Source organism: Eutrigla gurnardus (assembly GCF_963514095.1).
Source record: "Eutrigla gurnardus genome assembly, chromosome: 12".
NCBI lineage: Eukaryota > Metazoa > Chordata > Actinopteri > Perciformes > Triglidae > Eutrigla > Eutrigla gurnardus.
In genome coordinates, this window is record NC_139926.1 from 1,254,191 (window position 1) to 1,279,916 (window position 25,726).

The 25,726-nt window shown below is 45.4% G+C and overlaps 1 protein-coding gene across 1 annotated transcript in view; it reads right to left on the minus strand.

Annotated features, from left to right (window-relative positions):
- nmi (N-myc (and STAT) interactor) overlaps nt 1-25,726 on the minus strand; it is a 117,898-nt gene that overhangs the window by 85,316 nt on the left and 6,856 nt on the right. The window contains exon 5 of the mRNA XM_084022275.1: nt 285-401. Within this exon, the coding sequence (XP_083878401.1) occupies nt 285-401 (117 nt within the window). The remainder of the gene's footprint in view (nt 1-284; nt 402-25,726) is intronic.

A 25,726-nucleotide genomic window follows, 5' to 3' on the forward strand; every position in this document is an offset into this window, starting at 1 on the left:
AACTTCTTCAAAATATCAACGTCATTGGGCGAAGGCAAGGTACACCCTGGACAGGTCGCCAGTCTATCAGAGGGCCAACATGTAGAGACAAACAACCATTCACACTCACATTCACACCTACGGGCAATTTAGAGTCACCAATATCACCATCCTGCATGTCTTTGGATTGTGGGAGGAAGCCGGAGAACCCAGAGAGAGCCCTTCATACACCCATGTATTTTTTAATATTAAGATACTGTCTTCTATTGTTAGTTTGCAGTTAAATGGACTTTCTTCCTTCCCACCTTGAGTTTCTGCTTGAGTTTTGTAGACTCATCCCTCTTCGTCTCCAGTTCAGCGCGACATCTCTTCAGTTTGTCCAGTAAATCCTGTCTGCGTTTATCAAGCACCAGGATCTCATCCTGTGTGAAAAAATCAAGAGGAAACATTGTGACTTCCTGGTTATAGGTTCTGCAGATTGTACAGAGACAATATAGAACGTTATGAAATCTGAAGGCCTTGTTCGGAGAAATTGATAAAAAATTACAACAGAAAAAAAGATGTAAATCTGACTCCAGTGACAGGTCGAATAGCAGTATGTGTGAGTACAATCATTTGAGTAAAACAAGTAAAGTTAAACAGAAAAAGAAACAGAAAACTAAAAACAAGAGTAAAAATATAAAGTCTATAAGAAGTAAGACTATGTTGGAACCTCAGGGTTTGTGTCTATGAAACAATTCAGGGATACAGATTGAATTGTTTGTTTCATCAGATTGGAGCATCCTCTGTGTGAAAACACAGCCACGCACCTCCACAGGGCGTCTTTCCCCCTCCCCTATCTGCCTGCAGGCCTGTGTCACTGAAAGTGACACATACCTGTGAACTCCAGATTCCATTCTGATTGGTCAACTGCAGTGGAAGTTGGCTTCCTACCAAGCAGACCAAGTTGGAATCTTCCTCTTCCTCCAGCGACCTCGACCTGAACAGAGGTCTCTTCTTTCTACTGAGATGTCGACCTGACCACAGGTCTAATCTAACTTCCTCCTGCGACCTCGACCTGAACAGAGGTCTCCTCTTTCTCTCCTGGCATTGCGCCCGGACAAGCAGTCTCCCCACCTCCCTCTTTCTCCTGGGATTTGGACCACAGGTCTCAAGTCCCCAAGTCCTCAAAACAGCCAACAAGCTGGCTGTTGGAGCCTGCTTCTGCAACAAAGACAAGAATTCCTTGTCAAGACGCATCTCAATAGAAATTCCTCCATCCACAACTCCAAGCACAGCAACTTACCCTAACCTTCACAGGAACCTGAAGACGGAAAGTATTCAGAAGTATTTGTAAATTGCCTACTTGTGCCCCAAAAGTGCCTAAACCTAACGTGCGTTTAGTTGACCAAACTTAACTTTGGTTTAGTTGTCAAAACCTTGAGTTAGTTATAGTAGTTAGCAACCTGAAGACAGCAACCTTTCTTCAACCAACCCTCCTTCAAGGACTGGCAAAAATCTGGGCATAGTTTAGGACAGAAATTGAATGTGATGACATTAATGTTTCAAAGTATTTTCTATTTGATGTATTGTTGAGTTAAGTGTGTAACCTTAGTGCAGTTGTTAGTGATCTAGAACAGACAGTTTGCATGCTCACTAATCTAGGGGCGGCTGTGGCTCAGAGGTAGAGCGAGTCCTCCTCCAATCAGAAGATTGGCAGTCTGCATGCCAAAGTGTCCTTGGGCAAGATACTGAACCCCCAATTGCCCACCATGCTGCGCCATCGGCGTGTGAATGTGTATAAATTAGTTAGATTCTGATGTGCAGGCGGCTCCTCTGCCATCAGTGTATGAATGTGTGTGAATGCGTAAAAAGTGACTGTAGTATGTGAAGCGCCTTGAGTAGCTAGTTAGCTAGAAAAGCGCTGTATAAATGCAGGTCCATTTAACATTTAATCCAACTTTCCTAACACCACTATACATTACACTAATTATACGCGTATATAGAAACCTGTTCTCCAGGCAGGGCCACAAGGCCTCCCACAAAGAACACCCCCACTCTACATGGCTGACTGGTCCACACCCACAGCCGCCATCTTTTAACACACACACACACACACACTTGTATAGTATTTAGTTAGATAGGCCACTAAGACTTAGTGTTTGTTTATTCGTTTTTTTGTTAATAAACCCCTTTTGAACATACTGATGTGTTTATTAATGTTGTATAAGAATGAATGATTCAACCTCTTCACTGCATACTCATATCATATCAATAATTATCTATTAATAACCCAATCTGCTCCTGCTAGTACCGCAACAATTAATGAGCTAGGGCTGAACGATTTTAGGAATCAATCTAATCTCTATCTAATTGCAATTTTTCTGGCAGATATTGCGATTTGATTCACGATTTCCTTCAAATCAAGCTTCAGTACAATACTCACAATGTACAGTAACATTGAAACATTAAATGCAATTACTGTAATGCAAGAATGAAAACTAAAGTTAAAAATTGCTTCCAAATGTATTTATTAACAAGAAACATGCATGTACATTCTTTAAAGTCCTTGACCAACGGTGTAATGGGTTAGGTTTGGACCCAATAGCAGCACAGCGACAGGCAGTCACAGTACTGCAGGAAGCCACCGAGGAGACTGGAGTGACACTCACTCTGTAGAGCTGAATCCGGTTGTCACCTGGATAGCTAAGGGAGCAGACAGGGAAAATCCATCCTGTGTGAGAGCCATACATGGCTTTGACATTGAGGACAACTTGTTTCCTTTCCCAGTCACTGTTGATGAAATGACAGGTCAGGCTCATTAGGGATTCTGTGTCTCCAGACCAACAATCTGTTGTGAATGACAAATAGGGGCCTGCATTTTCTAACATGACCATCTCCTTGATTTTCCTTGATACTTTTGTGTGAACACTTTCAAAGAGGTCAGTTCGATAGTATTTCTGTTTGCAGGGTGTATATTGGTTCCAGCAATGACAACAGCCTTTTAAAACCAACACCAGAGACAACTGTAAATGGGTGATTGTCTGTGGCAATCATCTCAATTATGGCAAGATCAGCTTTTTTGGACCTGGTGTCAGAATGACCCCATTTCCTTTGGGCATCAAAATCTGCAAAGGTTAGGCTGTGTTGAACTTGTTGCAGAAGTAGAGGCTGCTGCACTATCATCCTTATGTTTTTGTGCTTCAGCATAGGCCTCAAGGTGGTGACGCTTCAGATGGCTCCACATGTTCACCACAGCTAGCTCCGCACCACAGCTAGCTCCGCACCACAGCTAGCTCCGCACCAGCTAGCACGGAGTTTAGCGGCACCACCGGCAGCCAGCCTCCACCCGGCCCAGGCCCAAACCGGCAGCCAGCCTCCACCTGGCCCCACCGGCAGCCAGCCTCCACCTGGCCCCGGCTCTACCGGCAGCCTGCCTCCACCTGGCCCCGGCTCTACCGGCAGCCTGCCTCCACCTGGCCCTACCGGAAGCGAGCCACCTCAAGGCCCTACCGGCAGCCAGCCGCCACCCGGCCCAGGCCCCACAAACTATGCCCAGTCAAGGAGATGATCTCACAACAGCAAATAAAAAAATCACCGACCTGAAGAATCACATCAAAAGGCTCTCCGATGAACTGCACAGCAAAGAGACAATATTGTCCAGTTTCATGGATCTAGCCGCTGATCAGGCCCAGCAACTTGCCTCCCTGAGCGCAGCCATCCACGACACCGCTGTTTGGGACCCGTCCACCTGCCCTCGGCCGTCTTCCTGCTCAACTCCAAACCGCTCTTCCTCGTGGTCGGAAGTGGTGGTCCGAGGACGAAGGAAGAACTCAGACGGGACTGCCTCGCCGCCTCGCCTGTCGAACCACTACGCGGCTCCGTCGGCCGACACTCCCGCTCCACCAGCTGCCGATCCCCCGGTTCCAGCTCGCCCCGATCCGGATCCATCTCCGAGATCGGCGCCTGCAGTCACCGTTGCTCACCAGGCACCGGTGGCTAGCAGTGGCGGGGGGACCCGCTGCTCCACTGTGGGACCAGCTGAGCGCTCTCCATCCCAGACTACCACCGCCTCCCGCCGCAGGATCCTTCATGAGGCCGTACTCAGACGCTCCGGAGGTCTTCCTCGCCCTGAACCACTGAGCTCCTCTCCCAAACCCGGGGCCGACGGCGTGTCACGGCGTCCTCGCTCGGCCGTCCGGCCCCGCAGTGCGGACTCTGGCCGCGCTCTCTCCGGCCGTGAAAACCAACGGCTGTCATCCCCCACACCACTCTTCTCTCCAGAGACTCCATAACACGGAAAATACGTTTCTTCAACGCCATCACTCACTGCCTACCGGGAGCTACAGTCCAAGTCCTCCTGAACAAACTCCCGGGGCTGCTACGCTCACTTCCGTCCTCTGTTCGGCGAATTATAGTCCACGTCGGGACGTGCGAAACAGCCCGCCAGCAGTCAGAACTGACCAAAATGGATTTTAACGTTCTTTTTAATTTTTTAAGTTCCTGTGGATTGTCTGTTTTTATCTCCGGTCCAATCCCTTCACTGGGAAAGGGGATAGGACATTTTAGCAGAATCCTCAGTCTTCACACCTGGCTCCAGCTCACCTCCACAGCTTTCAACTTTGGTTTTATTGACAATTTTAATCTGTTCTGGGACCGTCCTTCCCTCTTCCAACCGGACGGTATTCACCCCAACTTGCTAGGCAGTCACCTGCTAACTGCTAACATACAGCACTCCGTTCAGGTCCAATCACACACACCTGCATGACTGTCTACCCAACACGCCCCCTCCCCGGAACATCCGCCGACAGCTCCACCAACCCCCAGCACTATTCCCCCCGCTGGCTCCCCCTGCAGGCCACACCCGTCACTAACCCTCTCTTCAGAAATCCAACCCATACAAACCATAATCACCCACAGAGCCTCCATCAGTATTCCCTCACAACGTCATCACAACAAACCACACGTGAATCTCTCCAACCTCCGTCCTCTCCCTCAGTCCTCCCAACCAACCCAAAAACAACGACACCTGAAAATGGCTCTGCTCAACACACGTTCACTCAGCAACAAAACTCTCATTCTGAATGAATTCATCACTGACAATAAACTGGACTTCTTCTGCATCACTGAAACCTGGCAAAAACCCCTGGATTATTTTTCACTTAACCAGATCACACCCACAGGATTCACATACACGGACAAACCCCGCCTTGAAGGACGGGGTGGCGGTATTGCTGCCATCCACAGAAAAGACATCAAAATCACCACCATCTCCACCCCAGCCGCCCCATCCTTTGAACATCTTGCCCTCAAACTCCCTGGTCCTACTCCACTTGTCATTGCCATCATTTACCGCCCTCCCAAACCAAATCCCACCTTTCTCTCAGACTTCACGGTTTTTCTCACCCAGATCTGCGCCATCTCACCCTCTGTCCTCCTCCTCGGAGATTTTAATCTTCACATCAACGACGCCAACTGCAAACCTGCCACTGAATTCCTGGAACTGTTACACTGCTTCAACTTCGCACAGCATATCAACTTCCCCACCCACTCCCATGGTCACATCCTCGATCTGGTCTGCTCCACTGGACTCACACTAAACCATCTCTCCAGCATCAACCTCCACATCTCCGACCATCTCGCCATCATCATCGACCTCAACATCCCCATCCCTATCCCAAAAGATAAACGCAAAATCTCATTCAGAAATATCAAGTCCATCAACCCCTCAGCCCTCTCAGCCTCTCTCACCGGTGCATTATCCATCTCTCCTCCCCCCCTGTCTGATGATCCCAACAACCTTGTGGACTACTACAACAACACTCTTTCCTCCTGTCTCAATCTACTGGCTCCCACTAAAACCAAAACAGTCACCTTCACCGACTCAGCTCCCTGGTACACCCCTGAACTCCATCAAATGAAATCCCGCAAACGACAACTGGAAAGACTCTACAATAAAACCGGCCTAACAGTTCACCTCCACGCTTACACAGACTTTCTCCATATATACAAAACTGCTCTCAACACAGCCCGGTCCACTTACCACTCACACCTCATACACTCTGGCTCCAACAACCCCAAGACTCTTTTTTCCACAATCAACAAACTTCTCAACCCCCCCGATAACATCTCTACAGCTTTCACAGTGGAAACATGTAACTCCTTTCTGTCATTTTTCCAAAATAAAATCAACAACATCTACAGCAACCTGACCACCTCCCCGGCTCCATCAACCCCACCACTGGATCCCACCCCTTCACTCTCTCACTGCCTGTCACAGTTCTCCCTGCTGTCTCCCATGGACCTACCTCAACTCACCAACGGCATGAAAACCTCCACCTGCACCCTAGATCCCATCCCATCAGCTCTCATCAAAACCTGTCTTCCATCCGTCACCCCACTCCTCGTCAAAATCATAAATTCCTCCCTCATCTCTGGTTCTGTCCCCACTCCACTCAAACTTGCTGCTGTCACCCCCATCCTCAAGAAACCAGGTCTCAGCCCCGACATCATGTCCAACTTCCGGCCCATCTCCAATCTTCCCTTTCTGTCAAAAATCCTGGAACGTGTCGTCGCTGCTCAACTCAAAACCCACCTCTCCTCTAATCACCTGTATGAACCATTTCAATCTGGATTCCGCCCACAACACAGCACCGAAACAGCCCTCCTAAAAGTCACCAACGACCTCCTCCTCTCCTCTGACTCCGGCCGCCTCACCATCCTCATCATGCTTGACCTCACTGAAGCCTTCGACACCATCAACCACTCCATTCTCCTGTCCCGTCTGGAAAACTACTACAACATCACTGGCACTGCACTCTCCTGGCTCCGCTCCTACCTCACCAACAGACAGCAATTCATCAGCATTAATAACTGCACTTCCTCCACTGTTCCCCTGTCCCAAGGCGTCCCCCAAGGTTCGGTGCTTGGTCCTCTTCTCTTCATCCTCTACATCCTCCCCCTTGGCAACATTATTCGAAAACATGGTCTCCACTTCCACTGCTACGCTGACGACGTCCAGATCTACATCTCCACCAAATCCATCACCACAGCCACCTGCTCCACTCTGACCACCTGCCTCACTGAATTAAAAACCTGGATGCAAAACAACTTCCTTCAACTCAACTGTGACAAAACAGGCATGATGATCATCGGCCCCAAATCCCTCATCAAAAACACCCACAACTTCACTCTCTCCGTCGACAACTCCACTCTGTCCCCGTCCCTACACATGCGCAACCTTGGAGTCATTTTCGACAGCAACCTCACATTTCAACAACACATCAATCACACCACCAGGACTGCCTTTTTTCACCTCAAGAACATTGCCCGTCTCCGCCCATCACTCACCTTCTCTGCTGCCGAAACTTTGATTCATGCATTCATCACATCCAGAATAGACTACTGCAATAGCATCCTCTACGGTTCACCTGCCAAAATCCTCGACAAACTGCAATACATACAAAACTCTGCTGCCCGCCTCCTCACCCACACCCGCTCCCGTGACCACATCACCCCTGTTCTGCAAAATCTCCACTGGCTCCCTGTTCCCCAACGCATTGAATACAAAGTACTCCTCCTCACCCACAAAGCCCTCCACAACCAGGCCCCTTCCTACCTCACCGACCTGCTCCACCACCACTCTCCCCCCCGTAACCTTCGCTCCTCCGACACAAACCTCCTCTCCCCACCTGTCAGGACCAAACACCGTACCTGGGGCGACAGAGCCTTCTCAATTGCTGCCCCCTCCCTCTGGAACTCACTACCCCCACACATCCGAGCCTGCACGGACCAGACCACCTTCAAATCACTCATCAAAACCCACCTCTTCAGAATCACCTTCAACCCCCAATAATCCACTACCTCATCTGTACTCCATCACTAACTTGTTCTTAAATGTGCCTGCTCTTCAACCGTTTTATAACTTTATATTACTTGTTTTTAACCGTTTTATAACTTCACAGCACATCTTTTTAACTTATCTACTTAAGAATAACCTGCTTGTTTTAATGCACTCACTTGTAGCCTCCCTGTGTTTAATAGTACTTGTTTAAATGTATTGATTTTTTAACTGTATATGTAAAGTGTCTTTGAGATCCCTTGAAGAGCGCTATACAAATAAAATGTATTATTATTATTATTATTATTATGTTGGATGTGTTTTTTGTCTTTGCTTTTTCAGCCCCCATGCTCACCAAAACAGTGCAGAGGTTGCAGCGAGCCTTTCCAGGAGTAGTTTCTCTGAAATGCTGCCACACTGGATTGGTTTTCTGAGCCATTTATTTAAAAAGAATAAACAAAAGCAAATATCAGTGTTAATCTCTTGTGCAATCATCTTACATTCATATCACCCACATTATGTTTGCATCATATGAAAGGTGGATATGGTTAACTTTGCAAGGGGGAAAAGGTTTCCACATCTACAACACAGTCTTAATGCATTGCTTGCTGACATATTATGAAACAGATATAATCAGATCACTAAATTACTTTTGTTTCGTCAACACATGAATAATTTACGAAAACAATAAACCTGAAAAAAGCCATCGAAATAAAATGCTTGATTTGTAATTTAGAACTGCCATGGTTCTTTTTTTTCTACACAAAATAAAATGAGCATGCAAAAAAAAGCTGCCAGCAACCTCAGAACATTAAGTAGCAGAGGAAAGTAACTTGATGTCAGATGCACATTAAACAACATAACTGTTTCTGATCTACACTATTCAACAAAGTATTAACATTCTCTCGAAGTTAAAGCTCTTCAGTCAGCTCATATATGGCTGTGAGACGCGTGTGTCCCACTCGATGATGCGCGCGTCATCGTAGTTGAATTAATATTCAACTACGTATAAAACGTACATTTCGATTTCATCATTAAAGCTCTTCTTGATCGGGGGTTGCACTATCGCTACGATGGCAAGGGAACTCCGCCCCGCTCGAAGCAGGGAGAGAGGGAGCGAGAGAAACGCACACACACACAATGCGCCCAACCTCCGGCCATGTGGTCGCTAACTTAATTCATACGACACCAAGGAACCACGGAGGCATTACGTTATCATTTATGACCACTTGCCAACACTCACGCTCCTGGCGTGACACTCACATTTTCCGTAACAGCGTGAGATTGATCGTGAAAGCGTGAGTGTCGGGCCAGGAGCGTGAGTGTTGGCAACCCTGATGACCGTTCGTAGCAGCTACGTAGCACTAACAACTAGCCAATGACAAGCAGTCTCATACGAGGCATTCGGCATTCCCGTTTCCCATTTGGACCCACAAACATTTTACCTATAGCAACGGAGCATGCATTCGGCATTTAGTGTTTCCACTTTCAAAGCACAAGGCAATATTTCAGCTAAGCTAAACAGTTAAAGAAAGTTTAAAACTTGTGTCTTGAAGACCACACTCATTGCTCTGCAGCCTTGCAGCACTACTGCGGGGGAGGGGAATGTCCGGGCTGGCGTCAGCGTCACCAACACGCAGCTGCCTGCGGGCGCCTGGCTGTAAATGCCGGGAAAAACGATCGGCCAAAACAGCAGTCCGCATCGGCCCATACCGATACGTTCAAAATACGTAAAGATCGGCCGATAAAATCGGCCGGCCGATAAATCGGTCGATCCCTAGTGCAAACATATTTTTAAAAGGTCCATGTTTATTGAGTTTATTGAGTCATCTATGAGTAAGTTGACAGGATGCTACTCTACCTTTTTGAGCATTTTAAAGAATTAGCAGTAGGCTAGCTAACAGATTAGTAGTCTAGACTACCATAAATTATTACTAGTAGTACTATCAGTATTACTATAGACATTCATATTGCTCCACTTTGTTCACAATGGCTGGTTTCAGAATGCATTTGTTAGCTGTATATAAATTCATATAATCACAACAAATGCTAAGAACATACTAAGGCTAACTTGCTGTGTTAGCCTCAAAATACATTATTATGATTATTATTTTTGTCTCTATTATTGTGTGAAATGTTCCAAATGTAAAGCACTTTGAGCTGCCTTCTATGCATTATTATTATTATTATTATTATTATTATTATTAACAAAACAGAAATCATAAGTTAATAGAGCACACAACCACATTGGTAATGCCATATTAGAGCATATTATTATTACCACGGAATATATATTCAATAGAACATTCCCTATTTAAATATGACTTCCTCCCCACACAGATCTGCTTTTAACTAGGGCTGTCAGTTTAACGCGTTAGATTAATTAACTACACTGCAAATTAACATGTTCAAAAAAATTCATGCAATTAATTCTGAGATTCTGAGTGGCAGTTCAATGCGCGAGCATTTTAAATTTGGCCCATTGAGTGACCCGTAGGCTACTTGGCAGTGGCAAGGCAAGGTAGCACTAGCAACGAAGACAGGACTATCAACAAGAATGCGGTGATTTGTAGCTTTTGTAAAACATGATTTTCCTATCACCGAAGCTGCTCCAGCTTGACTTATCATTTAAACGCTAAACACGTCGGGACAAGTTCCACGGTTACTGGTGCTAGTCAGGGTGCTAGTGGTACCGTGAGAGCACTTCGCCAACCCATGCTTGCCGAATTTGGTAAACGAATGAGCAAAGCCACCACAGAAAAACTGACAAATTCAATCGCTAAGTGGGTTGCTGCTGATTGCAGGCCTATTTCAATCGTGGAGGACGAGGGCATAAAGGAGGCGTTTCAGATAACGTTATCTGACCCAAATGTCCAGCTACCTTCGAGAACTACGGTGATGAAAAGAATCCACCAGTTGTACGGTGATGAAAGGAACACAAAAGAAGAAATGTTAGCAGGGGCCTGCCATGTCGCCCTAGTGGGCGATCACTGGACATCGGTGAGCAATCATAACTACTTTGGAGTCACAGCACACCTAATCGATAGTGAGTGGAAACTAAAGTCTTTTGCTTTAACCGTGAGCAAAACGGTGACCCGCCATTATGCAGATGCATGCACCGAGCAGTTCGATGCAGTGACAAAGGAAAGGGAAATAGAAAACAAAGTGACAACGATCGGAACCGATCACGCCAGCTGCCTTTCGAGCACATCCCATGTGCTGCACATATGCTGCAAAGAACCATCACAGTCTGCCTTGAGGACAGCAGCTTTGACACCGCCCTGGCAAAGTGCCGCAAGATAGTAGGGCACTTCAAGCACAGCCCTGCCAGTACAGAAGAACTGCACCAGCAGCAGTGGGTGTAGCCTTATGCTAATGAGATGACTCCCGACCCCGCTCCTACTGAGGAAGTGGTTGTGTCTCTCCGCCCCATGCTGTCCGCGTCCAGCTTGTTGCCATGGTTATGGTTCTACGCTACAAACTAACAGCGGTCCAGCCGTACCGCTTGGAAACCGGACTCCGACCCAGAACACGTTAATAAATTTATGTTTACAACTTTAAAAATCATGTGTGGTCTCTATATTTTTGTCCTACCTTTGAGCCAGGTCATGACAAAATTCAGATGACATATGGACAAACTTATCACAGAAATTATAGTTACAGACAACCAACCATTCACAACGGTGTCTGATGTTGGCTTTCAGAGAGTCATGGCTGGAGCTGAACATCCCGGTATGAACTGAAAACGGAGACATTTTACTTTACAGACAAACTAAACGAAATCCATGATAAGATTGTGCTCAAGATCGAAGCCCTTCAAAGACATTCCTGGGCATGATCACCAAAGACCGTGTAGCTCTTGTCCTTTGGGATAATGGAGCAAATATGGTTAAGGGGTTCTGAGTTTCCCAAGGAATCAGTTAGGGTTTCAGCCAGCCCGAGGATTATAGCCAGCCGTCTTCTCTGCGGGGAAAACAATCCTTCCTGCGCATGAACATTTAGTGTGCATGGAGAGGAGGGGGCTATTCACAGACGGGTCCGAGAGAGCGAGACAGAGCTCTACATTTCAATAAGATTTTACACATTTCAAATAGTTCAAAAAAATAAACTCAATATGTGGTGGTCAATCTTAATATTCTGGCTGCCACAGATAAATCAATGTATGGGAAACACTGGTGTCTGTCTGTGTGAACAAGAATGACTCCCCGGCTGAGTGCCGCTGTGTTGGAGTTTACCCCGGTGGCCAAGAGGGTCGCCTCCCTACGCCTGCGGGTTATGGGGGGGAAACTGATTGTTGTTTGTGCATATGCACCAAACAGCAGTTCTGAGTATTTGGCCTTCTTGGAGACCCTGAATGGAGTCCTGCATTGGGCTCCAGTAGGAGACTCCATAGTTCTGCTGGAAGACTTCAACGTGCACGTGGGCAACGATAGAGATACCTTGAGCAGTGTGAGTGTGCGGAACGGCCTCCCTGATCTAAATCCGAGTGGTCGTTTGTTAGTGGACTTCTGTGCTAGTCATTGACTTTCCATAACTGTTACCACCTGGCTCTAAGGTGGCAACAAGGAGGGAGGCGACACACATATAAAGCACAAAAAAGGTAGTTTTATTTAACAAAACTAAATGAACTTATTTAGAAATGAATGTGGTGTGTAGGTAAGAAAAGGAGTCAGTCATGTCAGCAGTGTGTGGATGTGTGGACAATATGGTGAGATGTGTGCTGTATAGTGCGACAAACCAAACAAAGGAAGGAACAATCATGGGTCTGGAGCCTGCTGCGAGAGGGAGAGGCTATGCAGAGGGCCGACTTATATGCCCTCTGGAGAGCCCAGCACACATGGGCAGGTATAATCACGATCCCTCCCACTATAGGCAGAGTGGGAGGGATCGTCACATAACGAACACCATGTTCGAACATAAGGTGACTCATAAGTGTACGTGGTACCAGAGCACCTTAGGCCGAAGGTCAATGATCAATTTTGTGATTGTTTCATCTGATCTGAGGCTGCATGCTTTGGACACTCGGGTGAAGAGAGGGGCGGAGCTGTCAACTGATCACCATCTGGTGGTGATTTGGTTCAGAGGGTGGGGGAAACCTTTAAAATGAGGCCACAGACCTGGGGCCTCATTTATCAACCGTGAATAAGCACAGATGTGTGCGTAATGAGTGCGTAAGAACATTCCCACGCAAAGTATGGGATTTATCAACTTGTACTTGTGCGTAGGAACGTGTAAATTCAAGCACAACTCTTACCATGCGTACACACAAAACCTAGTGGTAGAACAGTGAAACTACAAATAGAACACACTCAGAGAGTCACAGTGTTCAGCAATTTCAAACCTCACACATGTTCCCTGTTTCCTCTAATTACTTAAATTTCTCAATTAGTAATTTAGTAGACAATATGAATAATTTGTGTAACAGGTTATAAAAGACAGCTGTGACAGGACACCCTGAAAAGAAAACATGAAATGCACGCGCCATGGCTTATCTTGCACTATTAGAGGATTTGGAGAACCGTGCGCTCCACCGGAGCGCGTTTTCAAAAAGCGGGCTGATCTGTTCAGTGAGAGCACAGAGTGGCTTCTCAGCAGGTACCGCTTCCCCAAAAATATACTAATAGATTTATGCTGTGATTTGCAACCCATGTTGGAGCTAGAGACAAGACGCACTAAAGCCATCCCAGTTCTCCAAGTATCTCAATCTCTGTGTTCCGTGAAATTCCTCTTCTTCGCTCTCTTTGCCATGATTTCAGAGAGGGAAAAAGTCCATTGACGCATTCTTAAAGGGATTCCTGCTACCATATATGGTCAATTGGAGGCGTTTCTGAATGCAAATGAGCCTAAACATGCACCAGCATGGTAGTTTAGAACAGATGGGATTTATCAACACAGATTACTTACTGGTGTGCGTACGGCTGGTGTCCGCACGTTTGATAAATACGTTTTTTTGTACTTACACACATTCTAAGTTCATTCATTGAAAGGGGCCTTATTATGCTATTATTCAACAAGTTAATATAAGTTATTGATGTCTCCAAAGTTGGTCTTTGGACTACTCAACTGGAAAAAACGATCGGAACATGTACCTTGGAGTGGATCATACTGTTATTTTTACCCACTTTTTCAAACGGGTGATTCTGTCGGGGTGTAGCCGTATGCTAACGAGATGACCCCCGACCCCGCTCCTACTGAGGAAGTGGTTGTGTCTCTCCACCCCGTGCTGTCCACGTCCAGCTTGTTGCCATAGTTATGGTTCTACGCTACAAACAAACAGTGGTTCAGCTGTACCGCTTCGAACCGGACTCCGACCCAGAACCAGGACCAGCTCCTGCAGAAGTTCGGACGCAGCAGGACGTTTCTGAATGGTTAGTTAACATGTTTGTGTAACGTTTTGGACGGTAACTCGATGTGTGTAGGCGTAGCTAGCGCTAGCCACAATGACGCTAATGCTGCGTTCTTCGCTCTATAAGTAACGTATCTGTGAGCTATTTCGGCAAGAATTAATATCGTTAGTAGTGCCGTGTTGTTGACAGTTCACAGTTGCATGTTTTCCAAATGGGGATGTAATATTTAAACAGATGAAAACCCGATGAAAACAGCGTCCTGGGGATCGCTTCCGGGTCACCAAGTGATGGCAGCCTAGGCAGAAACCTCCCGACCAAAGCAAAATAAAACCGCCCCAAAGTAAGAATTATATAAGTGTTCTCAATATCTGGAATATCTAGAAGAGGGCGAAGATGCCGTCTAAACACCAAAATAAAAAACAAACAGCTTTGAGTGCTGATAAAGACAGCGAAGTGCACCAACAAAAAGAAGCTAGCACTAGCTCCCCCACGGCTAGCTACGCCGACAACTACGAAATGAAAGTAGGAGATGAGCCGGTTAATCTGATTTTAATTCTCAGAGAATTACACGAATTTAGGCAAGACAACAAACATCAGCTTGAAGGTATCAAGGAAGAGATCGCAAAAAACAACTCGAGAATGGACGAAGCTGAAGCGAGAATAGTGGAAAGCGAGGAGAGGCTGCAAAGCGCTGAAGACGTATTAGCCGAAATGGTAAAAATACAAGAGCGGCTCCAGGCTAAGTTAACAGACCAAGAAGAGCTCACGGAGAGAAAATGTGAGGATATATGGAGTCCCCGAAGGAGCTGAGGGTGGACCGTAGTCAATGAACCCCATTTGTGGAGAAGCTGCTCAGATACCCCTTTTCCACCAACGCGAACCTAGTTCAAGAGCCGGGCCGGTGCCGTGCTGGTTCGCAGTTGGTTCAACTTGCGAACCGTCCGAGAACCTGTTTGCGTTTCCACCGGCTAGAGAGCCCAGAGAGCCACGTCATTACGTCACTGTATACGTCTGAGGTTTCCCCGCAGCGCTCATTTCAAGCATAGCAGACATGTCTCTTTAGAAAAAGTGTTTATTTTGGCAAATAATACAATAACAATAAAATACACAAAATACTAAAATCACAACATTTTTTAAAGTGTAGAACAGTGTGTGATCAATAGATCGGAGCGTTTGATGTTTAGTCATCTGCAGGTTGGACCTCCGTTCAATATCGCCGATGTCCGACAGCTCTACAAACACAAACCAGAGAACAGCGGTTTAATCACAAACGTGTCCACGACGCTGCAAACACAGATGTTAAGTTACGTTGGTAGTTGGTAACGTTTAGTGAGCCAACGGCAGTCAGAAAGTGGCATGCTAACGTTGTTGTTAGCAATATCACGCTAGCTGGCTAGCTAGCCGGTCAGCTTACATTACCCGAGGAAGCAAAGCCACTAGTTGCTGCTGTTACGAACGTAATCACTAGCTTGGTAAACTAAACAGAAATGTGTTGTTGGTTAGCAACGAGGTGAAACAATTTAAAAGTGAAACTTACCGGGAACAGTAACGTTAGTAAAACTCCGCAGCGGCGTATTTTCCCCCGTTGCCTCGAGCGTCAACCCCGCCCCCAGCCCCTAACGTAAGCCGGGCCCAGTTCCAGCCCAGCAAAGAGTTGGGGCCAGTCGGGAACCAGTTTTCCAGGCCGAGAGCCGGCTCTTTGTCTGTGGAAACAGGAAGAACTGGTTCGCGATTGGGCACCGGCTCCGAACCGGCCCTCAAAATGCCTCGGTGGAAAAGGGGTAAGAGAGAACCTCATCATTCCACCTTCGAGGGACATGCAAATAGAAAGAGCCCATCGAGCGTTGGCACCGCAGCCCCCGGCCGGTTATCAACCTAGATCGATCTTGGTCAGATTTCTCAGTTTCAGCATGAAAGAAGAAATCATTAAACTGGCATGGCAAAAGAAAGGCTTCACATGGGGAAATTCCAAGATAAACCTCAACCATGACTACACGCCAGGAATCCTAGCCAGAAGGAGGGAATACGCAGAGGTGCAGAGGCTCCTGAAGGGAAAAAACATAAAGTTCCAAACCCTCTTCCCAGCCCGGCTGAGAGTTTTCTACGAAGAAGGGACAACAACATACGAGACGGTGGAGGAGGCAACGGCAGATCTAGCAAGAAGGGGCTTCCCGGTGAAAGTAATCATCCAGCCGAAATCACTGATGGAGAGGATTCAGCGGTGGTCGTGGCAGTCAGCACGTTCGCGGGACGCAGCTCGGTCCGGCAAGGCACCACAAGGTACAAGGATAAGTTGCAAGTATTCAGACGCACACAAACTGAGGACACAGGTTAATTTGAAAACTGAAAACAATGTCTGAAAAGATATAGCCTGGCCCGAGTTGCTGCCATTAAAAATGGAAAATGTGTACGAGGCTGTTTGCAAGACGGTTTAATTCATAACTACAGGGTCGAGATAAAACGGAACGGGGGAGAAAAACGTTTGCAGACAATGTTTTGGTGTTCTTGGAGGAACCTGAGACATCATTTAGAGGACTGATGACATTACTGGACGACTTTGGGAAACTATCAGGCTCTAAACTCAACATCTTAAAAACACAGGTCATGACATTAAACTGTAGTGCCCCAAGTAATCTACAGGATGAATATAATCTCAAATGGGAAGCCAAATCCATAAAATATTTAGGCATAAATTTGACTACGGATCTCTCAAAACTATCACAGGCAAACTATGGACCATTATCCTCAAAAATAAAATTGGACATGCACAGATGGAACCTCGTCCCCTGTTCTCAATTTGAATTCAAGGATAAGTGCAGTCAAAATGAATATCCTCCCCCGCTTATTATACATTTTTAGAACTCTACCTGTAGAGGTGAGTGACAGTCAATTCAGAGAATGGGATAAATGGATTTCTCGTTTCATCTGGCAGGGAAAGAAACCGCAGATTCGATTCACCATTTTACAGCTAGGAAAGGAGAGAGGTGGGTTTGCAGTTCCTTGCTTAGCAGGGTTTCCCGCAGCGCTTTCCTGTTAAGGCGGCCGCCTTAACAACAAAGGGCTGCCGCCTAAACTAACGTCTTAAAAAAAAAAGAAAAAGAAAAAAAAAAATCCATATACTAGCATTATTCGCCACAGTGTTTCCCCTACCATTGTACAGGCCGGGCAGGGCCTCCAGGCATAGGCGTAATTTATGGGGGGGATGGGTGGGTTGCAACCCACCCAATAATCCAAACCAGCCACCACAACCCACCCAATTTGATATCATAATTATTGATATTGAATGTTAAGCATTATAATCACAACAGTGTGGTAGATTTTCTCAATTTACCAGTAAAAAATAGTGACGTTTGTCTGTGCCCCCTCCCGCTCTGAGATTTGGTTTCGCCCACCTTGCCGGACCTGCGCTTCTCTACTGTCTCTCCGGTCTCTCCCCGCATCAGCGGTGGTATGAAGAAAGCACGCGAAAAAAAGCAAAAGAATAAAAGTATCTTCCCAACAGGAGGTAGCTACTGCTAGGGCTCCAGTGCCACCACTCACGAGTCAAATCATGTTACTGAACAAAAGTTAGTTTGTCCCCCCCCCCCCCCCCAGCCGGCGAGTTCGACAGTGCGTGTGCGTATAGCCCCGTTCACATACGCCACTACTCGCCACTCGCTTTCTCGCTGAATTCTACTCGCTGGCAAAAAAAAATTCACTGCCGCCGGCGACTTCAAACGGCAACTATCTGTGGAACTCTCTGTTGACGTCAACTGTCGATCATCTCTATTCTACATTGTGATTGGTACTCGCTTCACTCACATCGCAGAAAGTTAAAATAATTTGATCTCCGATCGACCACATCGCATCGCCTGTCCTGACCACATTCCACTAGAACACATTCACATTCATTGACAGCTGTCTCTCAGAGATGGGCGAGTGGCGACGTATGTGAACGAGGCTTTAGTCAAAACCAAAACACCAAGGAAGGCTGAGGAATAGTCACCCACTTATATTATTATTATTATTATTATTATAATAATAATAAACAAATTGTGTTTTAGTCATTTTTGTTTTCATCTTTTCTTGAATGCTTAAACTCATCAACCCCATTTAGTATGTCAACATTTGTATCAGTACCAGCAGTTTGTAAGAAATTGGTCAGTAATTGATATGTCATATTTTGTTTCTCAGAATTCACCAAATTGATGCATTAAAATGAAATTATTTAAAATTTTCTCCCGGGGGGGCATGCCCCCGGACCCCCCTACAGGATCGCAATCCCCCCACCATAGTCTCCAAAGATATATTTATATACACCTGCTTCACAGGCGGAAATCTCAACCCCCCCAATGTTCAACTCAAAGTTACGCCCTCCAGGCCAAAAAGAAATTAATATATGCGAAAAATAAGCCACCTATCAATTCATTCATAAATCAATAATCATTTACATGGGGGGGAGACACCCCCTGTGGGGGGAGGATTGTTTTTGATAAGCTGTGGAACTCTGAGTTAACCTATTTCTACCTGAATTTCTATGAACTATTAAGCTGTTGAGTAAACCCATAACTTATATTTTACTTCATAAAATAAGACATGCACTCATATGTCGTTGTAGTGTTTTACAGTATCTGTAGCTATTAATGTGATGCTCATCATCCCCCCCCCCCCCTGACAGACACCACCTTAACTAACACATTTTCTGGGGGAAACACTGCTTAGGAAACTACTACTATGCCTCACAACTAATTCCCTTGTGGCACTGGTGCAATGGGGAATACGAGGCCAAGGGGAAAGAACTAGAGTCTGGATTGTCCCCTAGGTTTCCCCTTCAAGCTACAATTGCCGATAGAGGTCTGGCAGCCAAATTGGAAAAAATTAATAACCCCTGGATTAATCAAACATTGAAAATATGGCAGAAAATGGTTAAGGCATGTGGAATCCATAGGATGTTAAAACTTTTTAGATGGTGTGCCTATGACACAGAATTTCTTCCCAATAGGGGTGATAAAAGATTTGAACCATGGGTTGAGAAGGGACTTACGACCTACTGTATCTCTCCTTCACACACAAAGGCACAGTACAAAGTTTTCAGTGCTTGATGGCTAAACACCTACAACAACAACAAAAATTCAGATTCCTCCAAATTCATGAATGTTTCAACCAGAAATGCACAACCTCAGACTTATCAGCAGCAGAATCAACATTCTATAAAATTCTGAAATTAGCCTACAGTTCAATTCTGAAAAAAGGTATTTCAAGACTATACAACTCGCTGTTCCACACCACGAATGAAAATACACTCCATATTAAAGAAAAATGAGAGAGGCAGGAATGAAGCTGCCTGAAGAGGATTGGGGGGAAAGATGCACTTTTGAATGGTCTTCAACCAACTCAATGGATTGGAGAGAACACTGTTGGAAGAATATTATTAGATATTTTAAGACCCTATGTCAAGAGAAATATAATGTTACGGCCCTTGTTGTTGTGTGCTGCTATGCATGTTGTTGTCTCCTTGTCTGTGTAGTTTTCCTCTCCTAGATCTTCGCTTTGGAAGGGGGAATTCCCCCCTGCTCCGTCATCGCGTCCGGACGTCACTCCCGGCTGTGAACCAATGCCGTGGCCAGCTGCCCTGGGAGGAGACGCCCATAAAAGAGGCCTGGAGCTGCGCCGCGGTTGTGGTTGTGTTCCGGCACCGACCACCAGCGTGTTGTGTGATTAGAAATAGCTACGTGCTTAGTGTCAGTTTTGTAAGCTAATTGTTTGGTTGGGTTCTGGGCAGGTAAACTTAGTTCCGCTTTATTTAGCACACAACGTTCAACTGCCACACTGAGTTTTCCTTTGTTAGTGCCATTAGGTGGAGGGGTGGTTGTTCGTTATTGTATTTTCAGTTACAGCGTCAGCGTAGTGAGTATCTTTTGTTTAATATCGTACCGGATTATGCCAGCTAGTCAGCTGTGATTTTAAGTTACTTGTGCAGCCTTTCTGTTTTATTTCTTTGTTGATTTTCGCGCCACCCGTAGCCCAGCCTTTGTTTGCCTAGTGTGTTTCGTTTGGCTCTGCTTGCCAATTTTGGTTCATCCTCATAATAAAGGACAACTTTACGCCCACAACAACGGCTTATGTTCTTCCCTTTGCCTCTAGACCATCACTGGGACGTAACTCCCACTCCATATTAAAGAAAAATGGGAAAGAGAGGCAGGAATGAGGCTTTCTGAGGAGGATTGGGGGGAAATATGCACTTTTCAATGGTCTTCAACCAACTGAATGGATTGGAGAGAACACCGTTGGAAGAAGTTATTAGATATTTAAGTCAAGAAAAATATAAGAACACAAACTCAACCTGTTGGAGACAATGTGGCTTTCATGAGGCGAACCATTTCCACATATTCTGGGGCTGCCCCAAATTGAACCAGTATTGGAGCGGCATTCACAACATATGAAATACAGTGTTTAAGTGTCAAATACCGATTAATTTTGAAAATCTGTATATGGGTCATGTTGTGTGTCTGGAACTAAGGAGGGCCATAAAGCTGCTTCAGGCTCTTCTGGCTGCAAGTAAAAAATCCATTACTAGGAAGTGGTTAAACCCAACACCACCTACAATTGAGGATTGGCACGGAATAACTCTGTAAATATTAAAAATGGAAAAGCTGACCTATTGTCTGAGAATGCAAAAGGTTAAATTTTATCAAATTTGGGAAAAATGGATTGAATTCATAACCCTGACTCGAGCAGACTTTGTTTGATCCCTCTGAACATTTTTTTTTTCTCTCTGGAAATAACAATAAGCAAGTTCCCTCACTTTAATGTATATAGTTGTTTTGAAAGATTGTGAACATGTTGATGCAGAAATTGCAACTATGCAGGTTGTAAGCATGTGGGTTGAAAAGATAGTTTAATGTGTGAAAGTGATGATGGATGCTCATGAAGGACCGGGGGCCTGTACTACGAAGCAGGATTTGTGCTTAGCGAGGTAACTTAAGCGTTAACTCTGGGTTTTCCGTCCTACAACGCTGGTTCACTTCTTACTGGCATAGATCGCCATGGTAACATACGCTGTGGAGCTAACCTGCTCCGGAGCAGGTTATGTTCCTGATAAGAGATCAACGTGGAGAAACACACCGCCGACTGACCAATCAGCTGTCTTGGTGCGCGGATATAAAAAAAAAAAAGGTTGTGGATCGTGAGAGGATCTCATAGGAGAACTATAGAGTGTACAGAGACCGGCAAAACCCTTTTGTCTGTGTCTGACGATGTTTTATATGAGAGATAAAGATTCTCATCGGAGGGAATGACTTTTCTTTGTCAGTGTACAGTCTACTGACCACTATGAATTATGTTTTATATGTATTTGATCTGATCCCAAGTCCGTTCTACACCGCCGGGATTGCAGCTGAAAGATTGAGGCTGATATTGTCATAAACCACGTTATAAGAATACATCCAAGAAACACATTCATCATTTAAAGTTATATGTTTGGCCTTTTATTGCGGAAGGACATCGTAAGAGTTAAAGGGACGAGAGAGAGCGACGACATGATTTAAAAGACGGCCGAAGGGCGGATTCGAACCAGGTGCAGGGAGCCTTAGTTGATAGGGCGGTAACTCTACCACTAAGCTATCAGTGAAGTTAAGGAAATCGTTTAATCAGTCAGATCTAGTAGTGCCCTTATGATGGGGCAGTCATATTATACTACTACTAATACTATTAATATGACTTACGCATTCACACAGTCGGCGAGTTTTTGCCAGCTGTCCTTTCTGCATTTGGCAGATGAAACTGTTGCCTTTTGCCTGCATTATATGTTTAACTTCTTCGTATTTCTGTAAGATTATGGTTCGCTCCTCGTACGTGAAATAAGCTGCTCCGCTGCCGTAGACTGATCCATGTATGCGATTGGTCAAATGCTGCAAACGCCGCCTCTTTCATGTGCACGCGCTCATAGCTGGACAGGTAAACCCTGGGTTGACTTAACGAGTTGATAACCAGCTTCGTGTGACCGCTTATCTCCGATTGCCTTTGTTAGGGTTACTTAAGCTGGATCTCTGAAAGATACCCTGGGTATGTTGAACTCGCTTTGTAGTACAGGCCCCCGGAGGACTGTCCTTTATCACACGAACTGTGTCCTTCGTGGACTCTTGTTGCTCACATGTATGCATAAACAGGAAAAGGACTATGGAAAATACCAAATTTGTATTTTTATGCTGTTGATTTTGATGGAAGATGCCTTTTCCAAACAAAATTAAAAAGAAAAAAAAGAAAACAGTGTCCTGTATGCGGGCAGTTTGTTTACATCACATTCACAGGATTAAAAACCTGATCCTCTACACATATAAAGATATACAAGGAATGGGATTTGATCAGTATCATGTCGTCCTCCAGAATTATGTGCTGAATTTTAAATATAGGCTGTGTGCTGTGTTTTATAAATGTGATTGTGCTCAATCTCAACATTATGTGCTAAGCTTACTGTTACTAAATTCAAACATGAAGTTTACTACTCATCCACCTCAGCTTTTCAGCAAAGTCCGGCAGGTTACCATATTAACAAGATTTGTTGTTGAAATGCTCAAATTCTGAACTATATTCATCTAGGTGACCATGAGGGCCTTCAGACACCGAACATGTCTGCTGCATGGAGACACCACAGGTAATGTTACTGTCCGTTACACCAAGTTTTCTATTGAGATTATTATTCACATAACATGACGATTATCATGATTCACACTAGGTAAGAAGACGGATGCAGCAGCCGGAGGAGGAAGAGGCTTGCATGGTGGAACATCCTGGTCGTCTGTCTGAATGTTCCACCTCTATGCAACATATTATGCAGTCTTCCTGACCGTTACTTCAGTAATATTAACCATGACACATTTTACAATTACTGTAAAGACTTTATTGTCAAATTAATCAGCAGTTGAAGTTCCCAGTTATCTCAGGACACTTCACACATTGAGCAGGACGAGAACACGCTCATGATTTTCAGAGGCAATACATTTTCAAAATCCCAACATCACCCAGGAGGTAGTATTGCAGTGAGACAGTGGGGAGAAAAAACTGACTTTTAGGCAGAAATCTTAGTTAGTTCTGCCTTTGTTTGTAGTGTTTCTGAACTGTATTACAGAGATAGGCCTTTATTTTTTCATCCCCTCAGTGGATTGGACTAAATAACAGAAACATCTGTCATAGTAACATCATAAATCTGCAGCAGTTTATTGAAGCATTCCTAAAATGTATTTCCTCCAGGTTGATCATACACTACAAAACAGAAAAAAAAATAAAAACAGGTTGTATGGCAATAAAATATATTTTCGTAACTCGCAAACTGTCTGTTGAGGCTGTCACATGGCTGACTATGCAGGGTCATATGTGGCATCAAGCTCTTCTGCAGTCAAGAAAGAGCTGCTCTCCTAAGTATCCTCCTCCTCTACCGGGTCCAGGCGAGCTCTCTTTGATGGTCTCCTTATTGGAGTGGATGTCAAACAGGTCTGGAACCATGGCTGTGCCAACACCAAAGTCCTTGCAGGACACAGTAGCCTGGGTAGCTGGAACAGAGTTGTATGAAGGAATGAAACCCATGATATCACATAATAGAAATACAGATCTGCACGACTACTAGTAGTTGCTGTTAAACCTGATCTAAAGTAGGCTACATGTCAGGCTACACACCTTTACATGGGTAAGAAGCCTGTAGTCCTCCTAGACAGGTGAGTGGCAACAGTAGCTGCTGTGGTGGGTCACTGTGGGACGCTGATGTGAGCTGCTGCTCTTTAAGCAGACAGACAGACAGAGAGACAGACAGAGTTTACAACTACATCTGAAATGTGGAACAAGTTAATATTTCACTATAACTGATGTGGTGACGCGCCAGTAGCTCGTAAAATCCCTTCGTTAGCAGTTCATCACCTACGCATCGCCGTGTATAAACAAACACTGATCAGCTGATCTTGCTGCCACATTCAAGCTACAAAACGTTTCCAAGCAAACTGATGTCTAGGCGTGATTTTACAGGTTTGAGGTGTTTCACGTTGGAAAAGCCCCCGCAGTACTACGTAATGTTAACGGTCCTCAATATCAATACAATGGAAGCTTTTAACGCAACACGCCAATGCTAACTTTAGCGCAACACGCCAATGCTAAGGAAGCAACCGTAAACTGTAACATGGCATATTACATAATATTTAGAAACTTACCGCTTCAGTGTCTGTGGTTGGCTCTCGGACTGTCGGTATTGATCCAAACTTTAGCCTCAGGTTAGAGGTATATCCTGAGCTGTAGCGACCCATGATGTCAAAGCTCCTGTCGGTGAAGTGCGTCGCACACACAAACACACATTTACGGACGCGTGTGCGCACATTTCCATCGTAGATGCTCTGACGATGCCAGTAAATTATCAGCAATTCAGCAACTCGCTTTCCGTTGATTTTGGCGTTTTGGTTCACTGGTTTGTATGTACATCACACTGACAGCTAACAGGTATATGGGAATTATGTGGGCGGGACCACACAGGTGGAGCGATTCTAATGAGCCGAAAATCCGCTGCCGACGTCATTTAGTGGACATTCTGCAAACCATTCGTTTATCGGGAGGATTTCTTTCAACTTGAGAAAGACAAACAGGGAGATGGTGGTCTTTTCTGATACTGTGGGGACTTATTGACACCCCAGGGACCCACTTTAGGTTTGAAAACCTTTGAAAAGTCGATTTTTCATAATAGGGCCCCTTTAATGTTAACTGTAATAGCAGGTTTTACAATGAGGCAAATGGCGCTAACATGATAGGCAGTTTTGTTACCTGCAGTATTAACAGCAGAGGACATGCTAACGTTGCTGCTGCTGCTGGGTTGAGAATCACTCCAGAGCGGATCGAAAACGCGAGCTTTATTCAAAGTTATCGCATGCTGTGTAGGCAAATGTTTCTGCATATTGGTAGTATTTCCTCCCGTTGATGAAATATCCACTTTGCAAGTATTGCAAGTTGCCCTGTTGTCATCCTTTCTCGTGAAATATAACCATACTTTCGAGCGTTTGTACCGCTTGGGTGCCATGTTTACTGCCGGCTGCACTGGACTGGACGTCGCCACGCACATTGCGTATCTTGCGTAAGCTATGCAACGCGCGTGGTGACGTCATTCGCGCCCACTGGAATCGATGAGGGAATCGTTTGCAAAACTGGCAAATGATTCCAAGGAATCAAAACACTGGGAACCTGAAGAAGAACCCGTTTTCGATACCCATCCCTAGATATGACCCACCCCTAGTCAATAGAAGGTTTCCCTCCCCCGTGCTCACCCAACCCCCATGATCCGAACAGGTGAAGTAAGCAGGTGAGTACCATTATTAATAACCACAGAGGCCACACCCAAAGTGGCACACCCACGACCTCAGTGCCAATGTGGTGTACACAAACGAACCAAAGACATGAATCAGAAGAAAACTCACAATTTGGCTCCTACACCCGGTTCGGGTTTCTTCTGTGTGGAGTTTGCATGTTCACCCTGTGTAGGCATGGGTTCACCCGCTGTACTTTGTGACAAATAACTGAACAATATAAGCACTTTGTGTCAAATAACTGTAAAGTGAGTGCTCCATTGCTACAC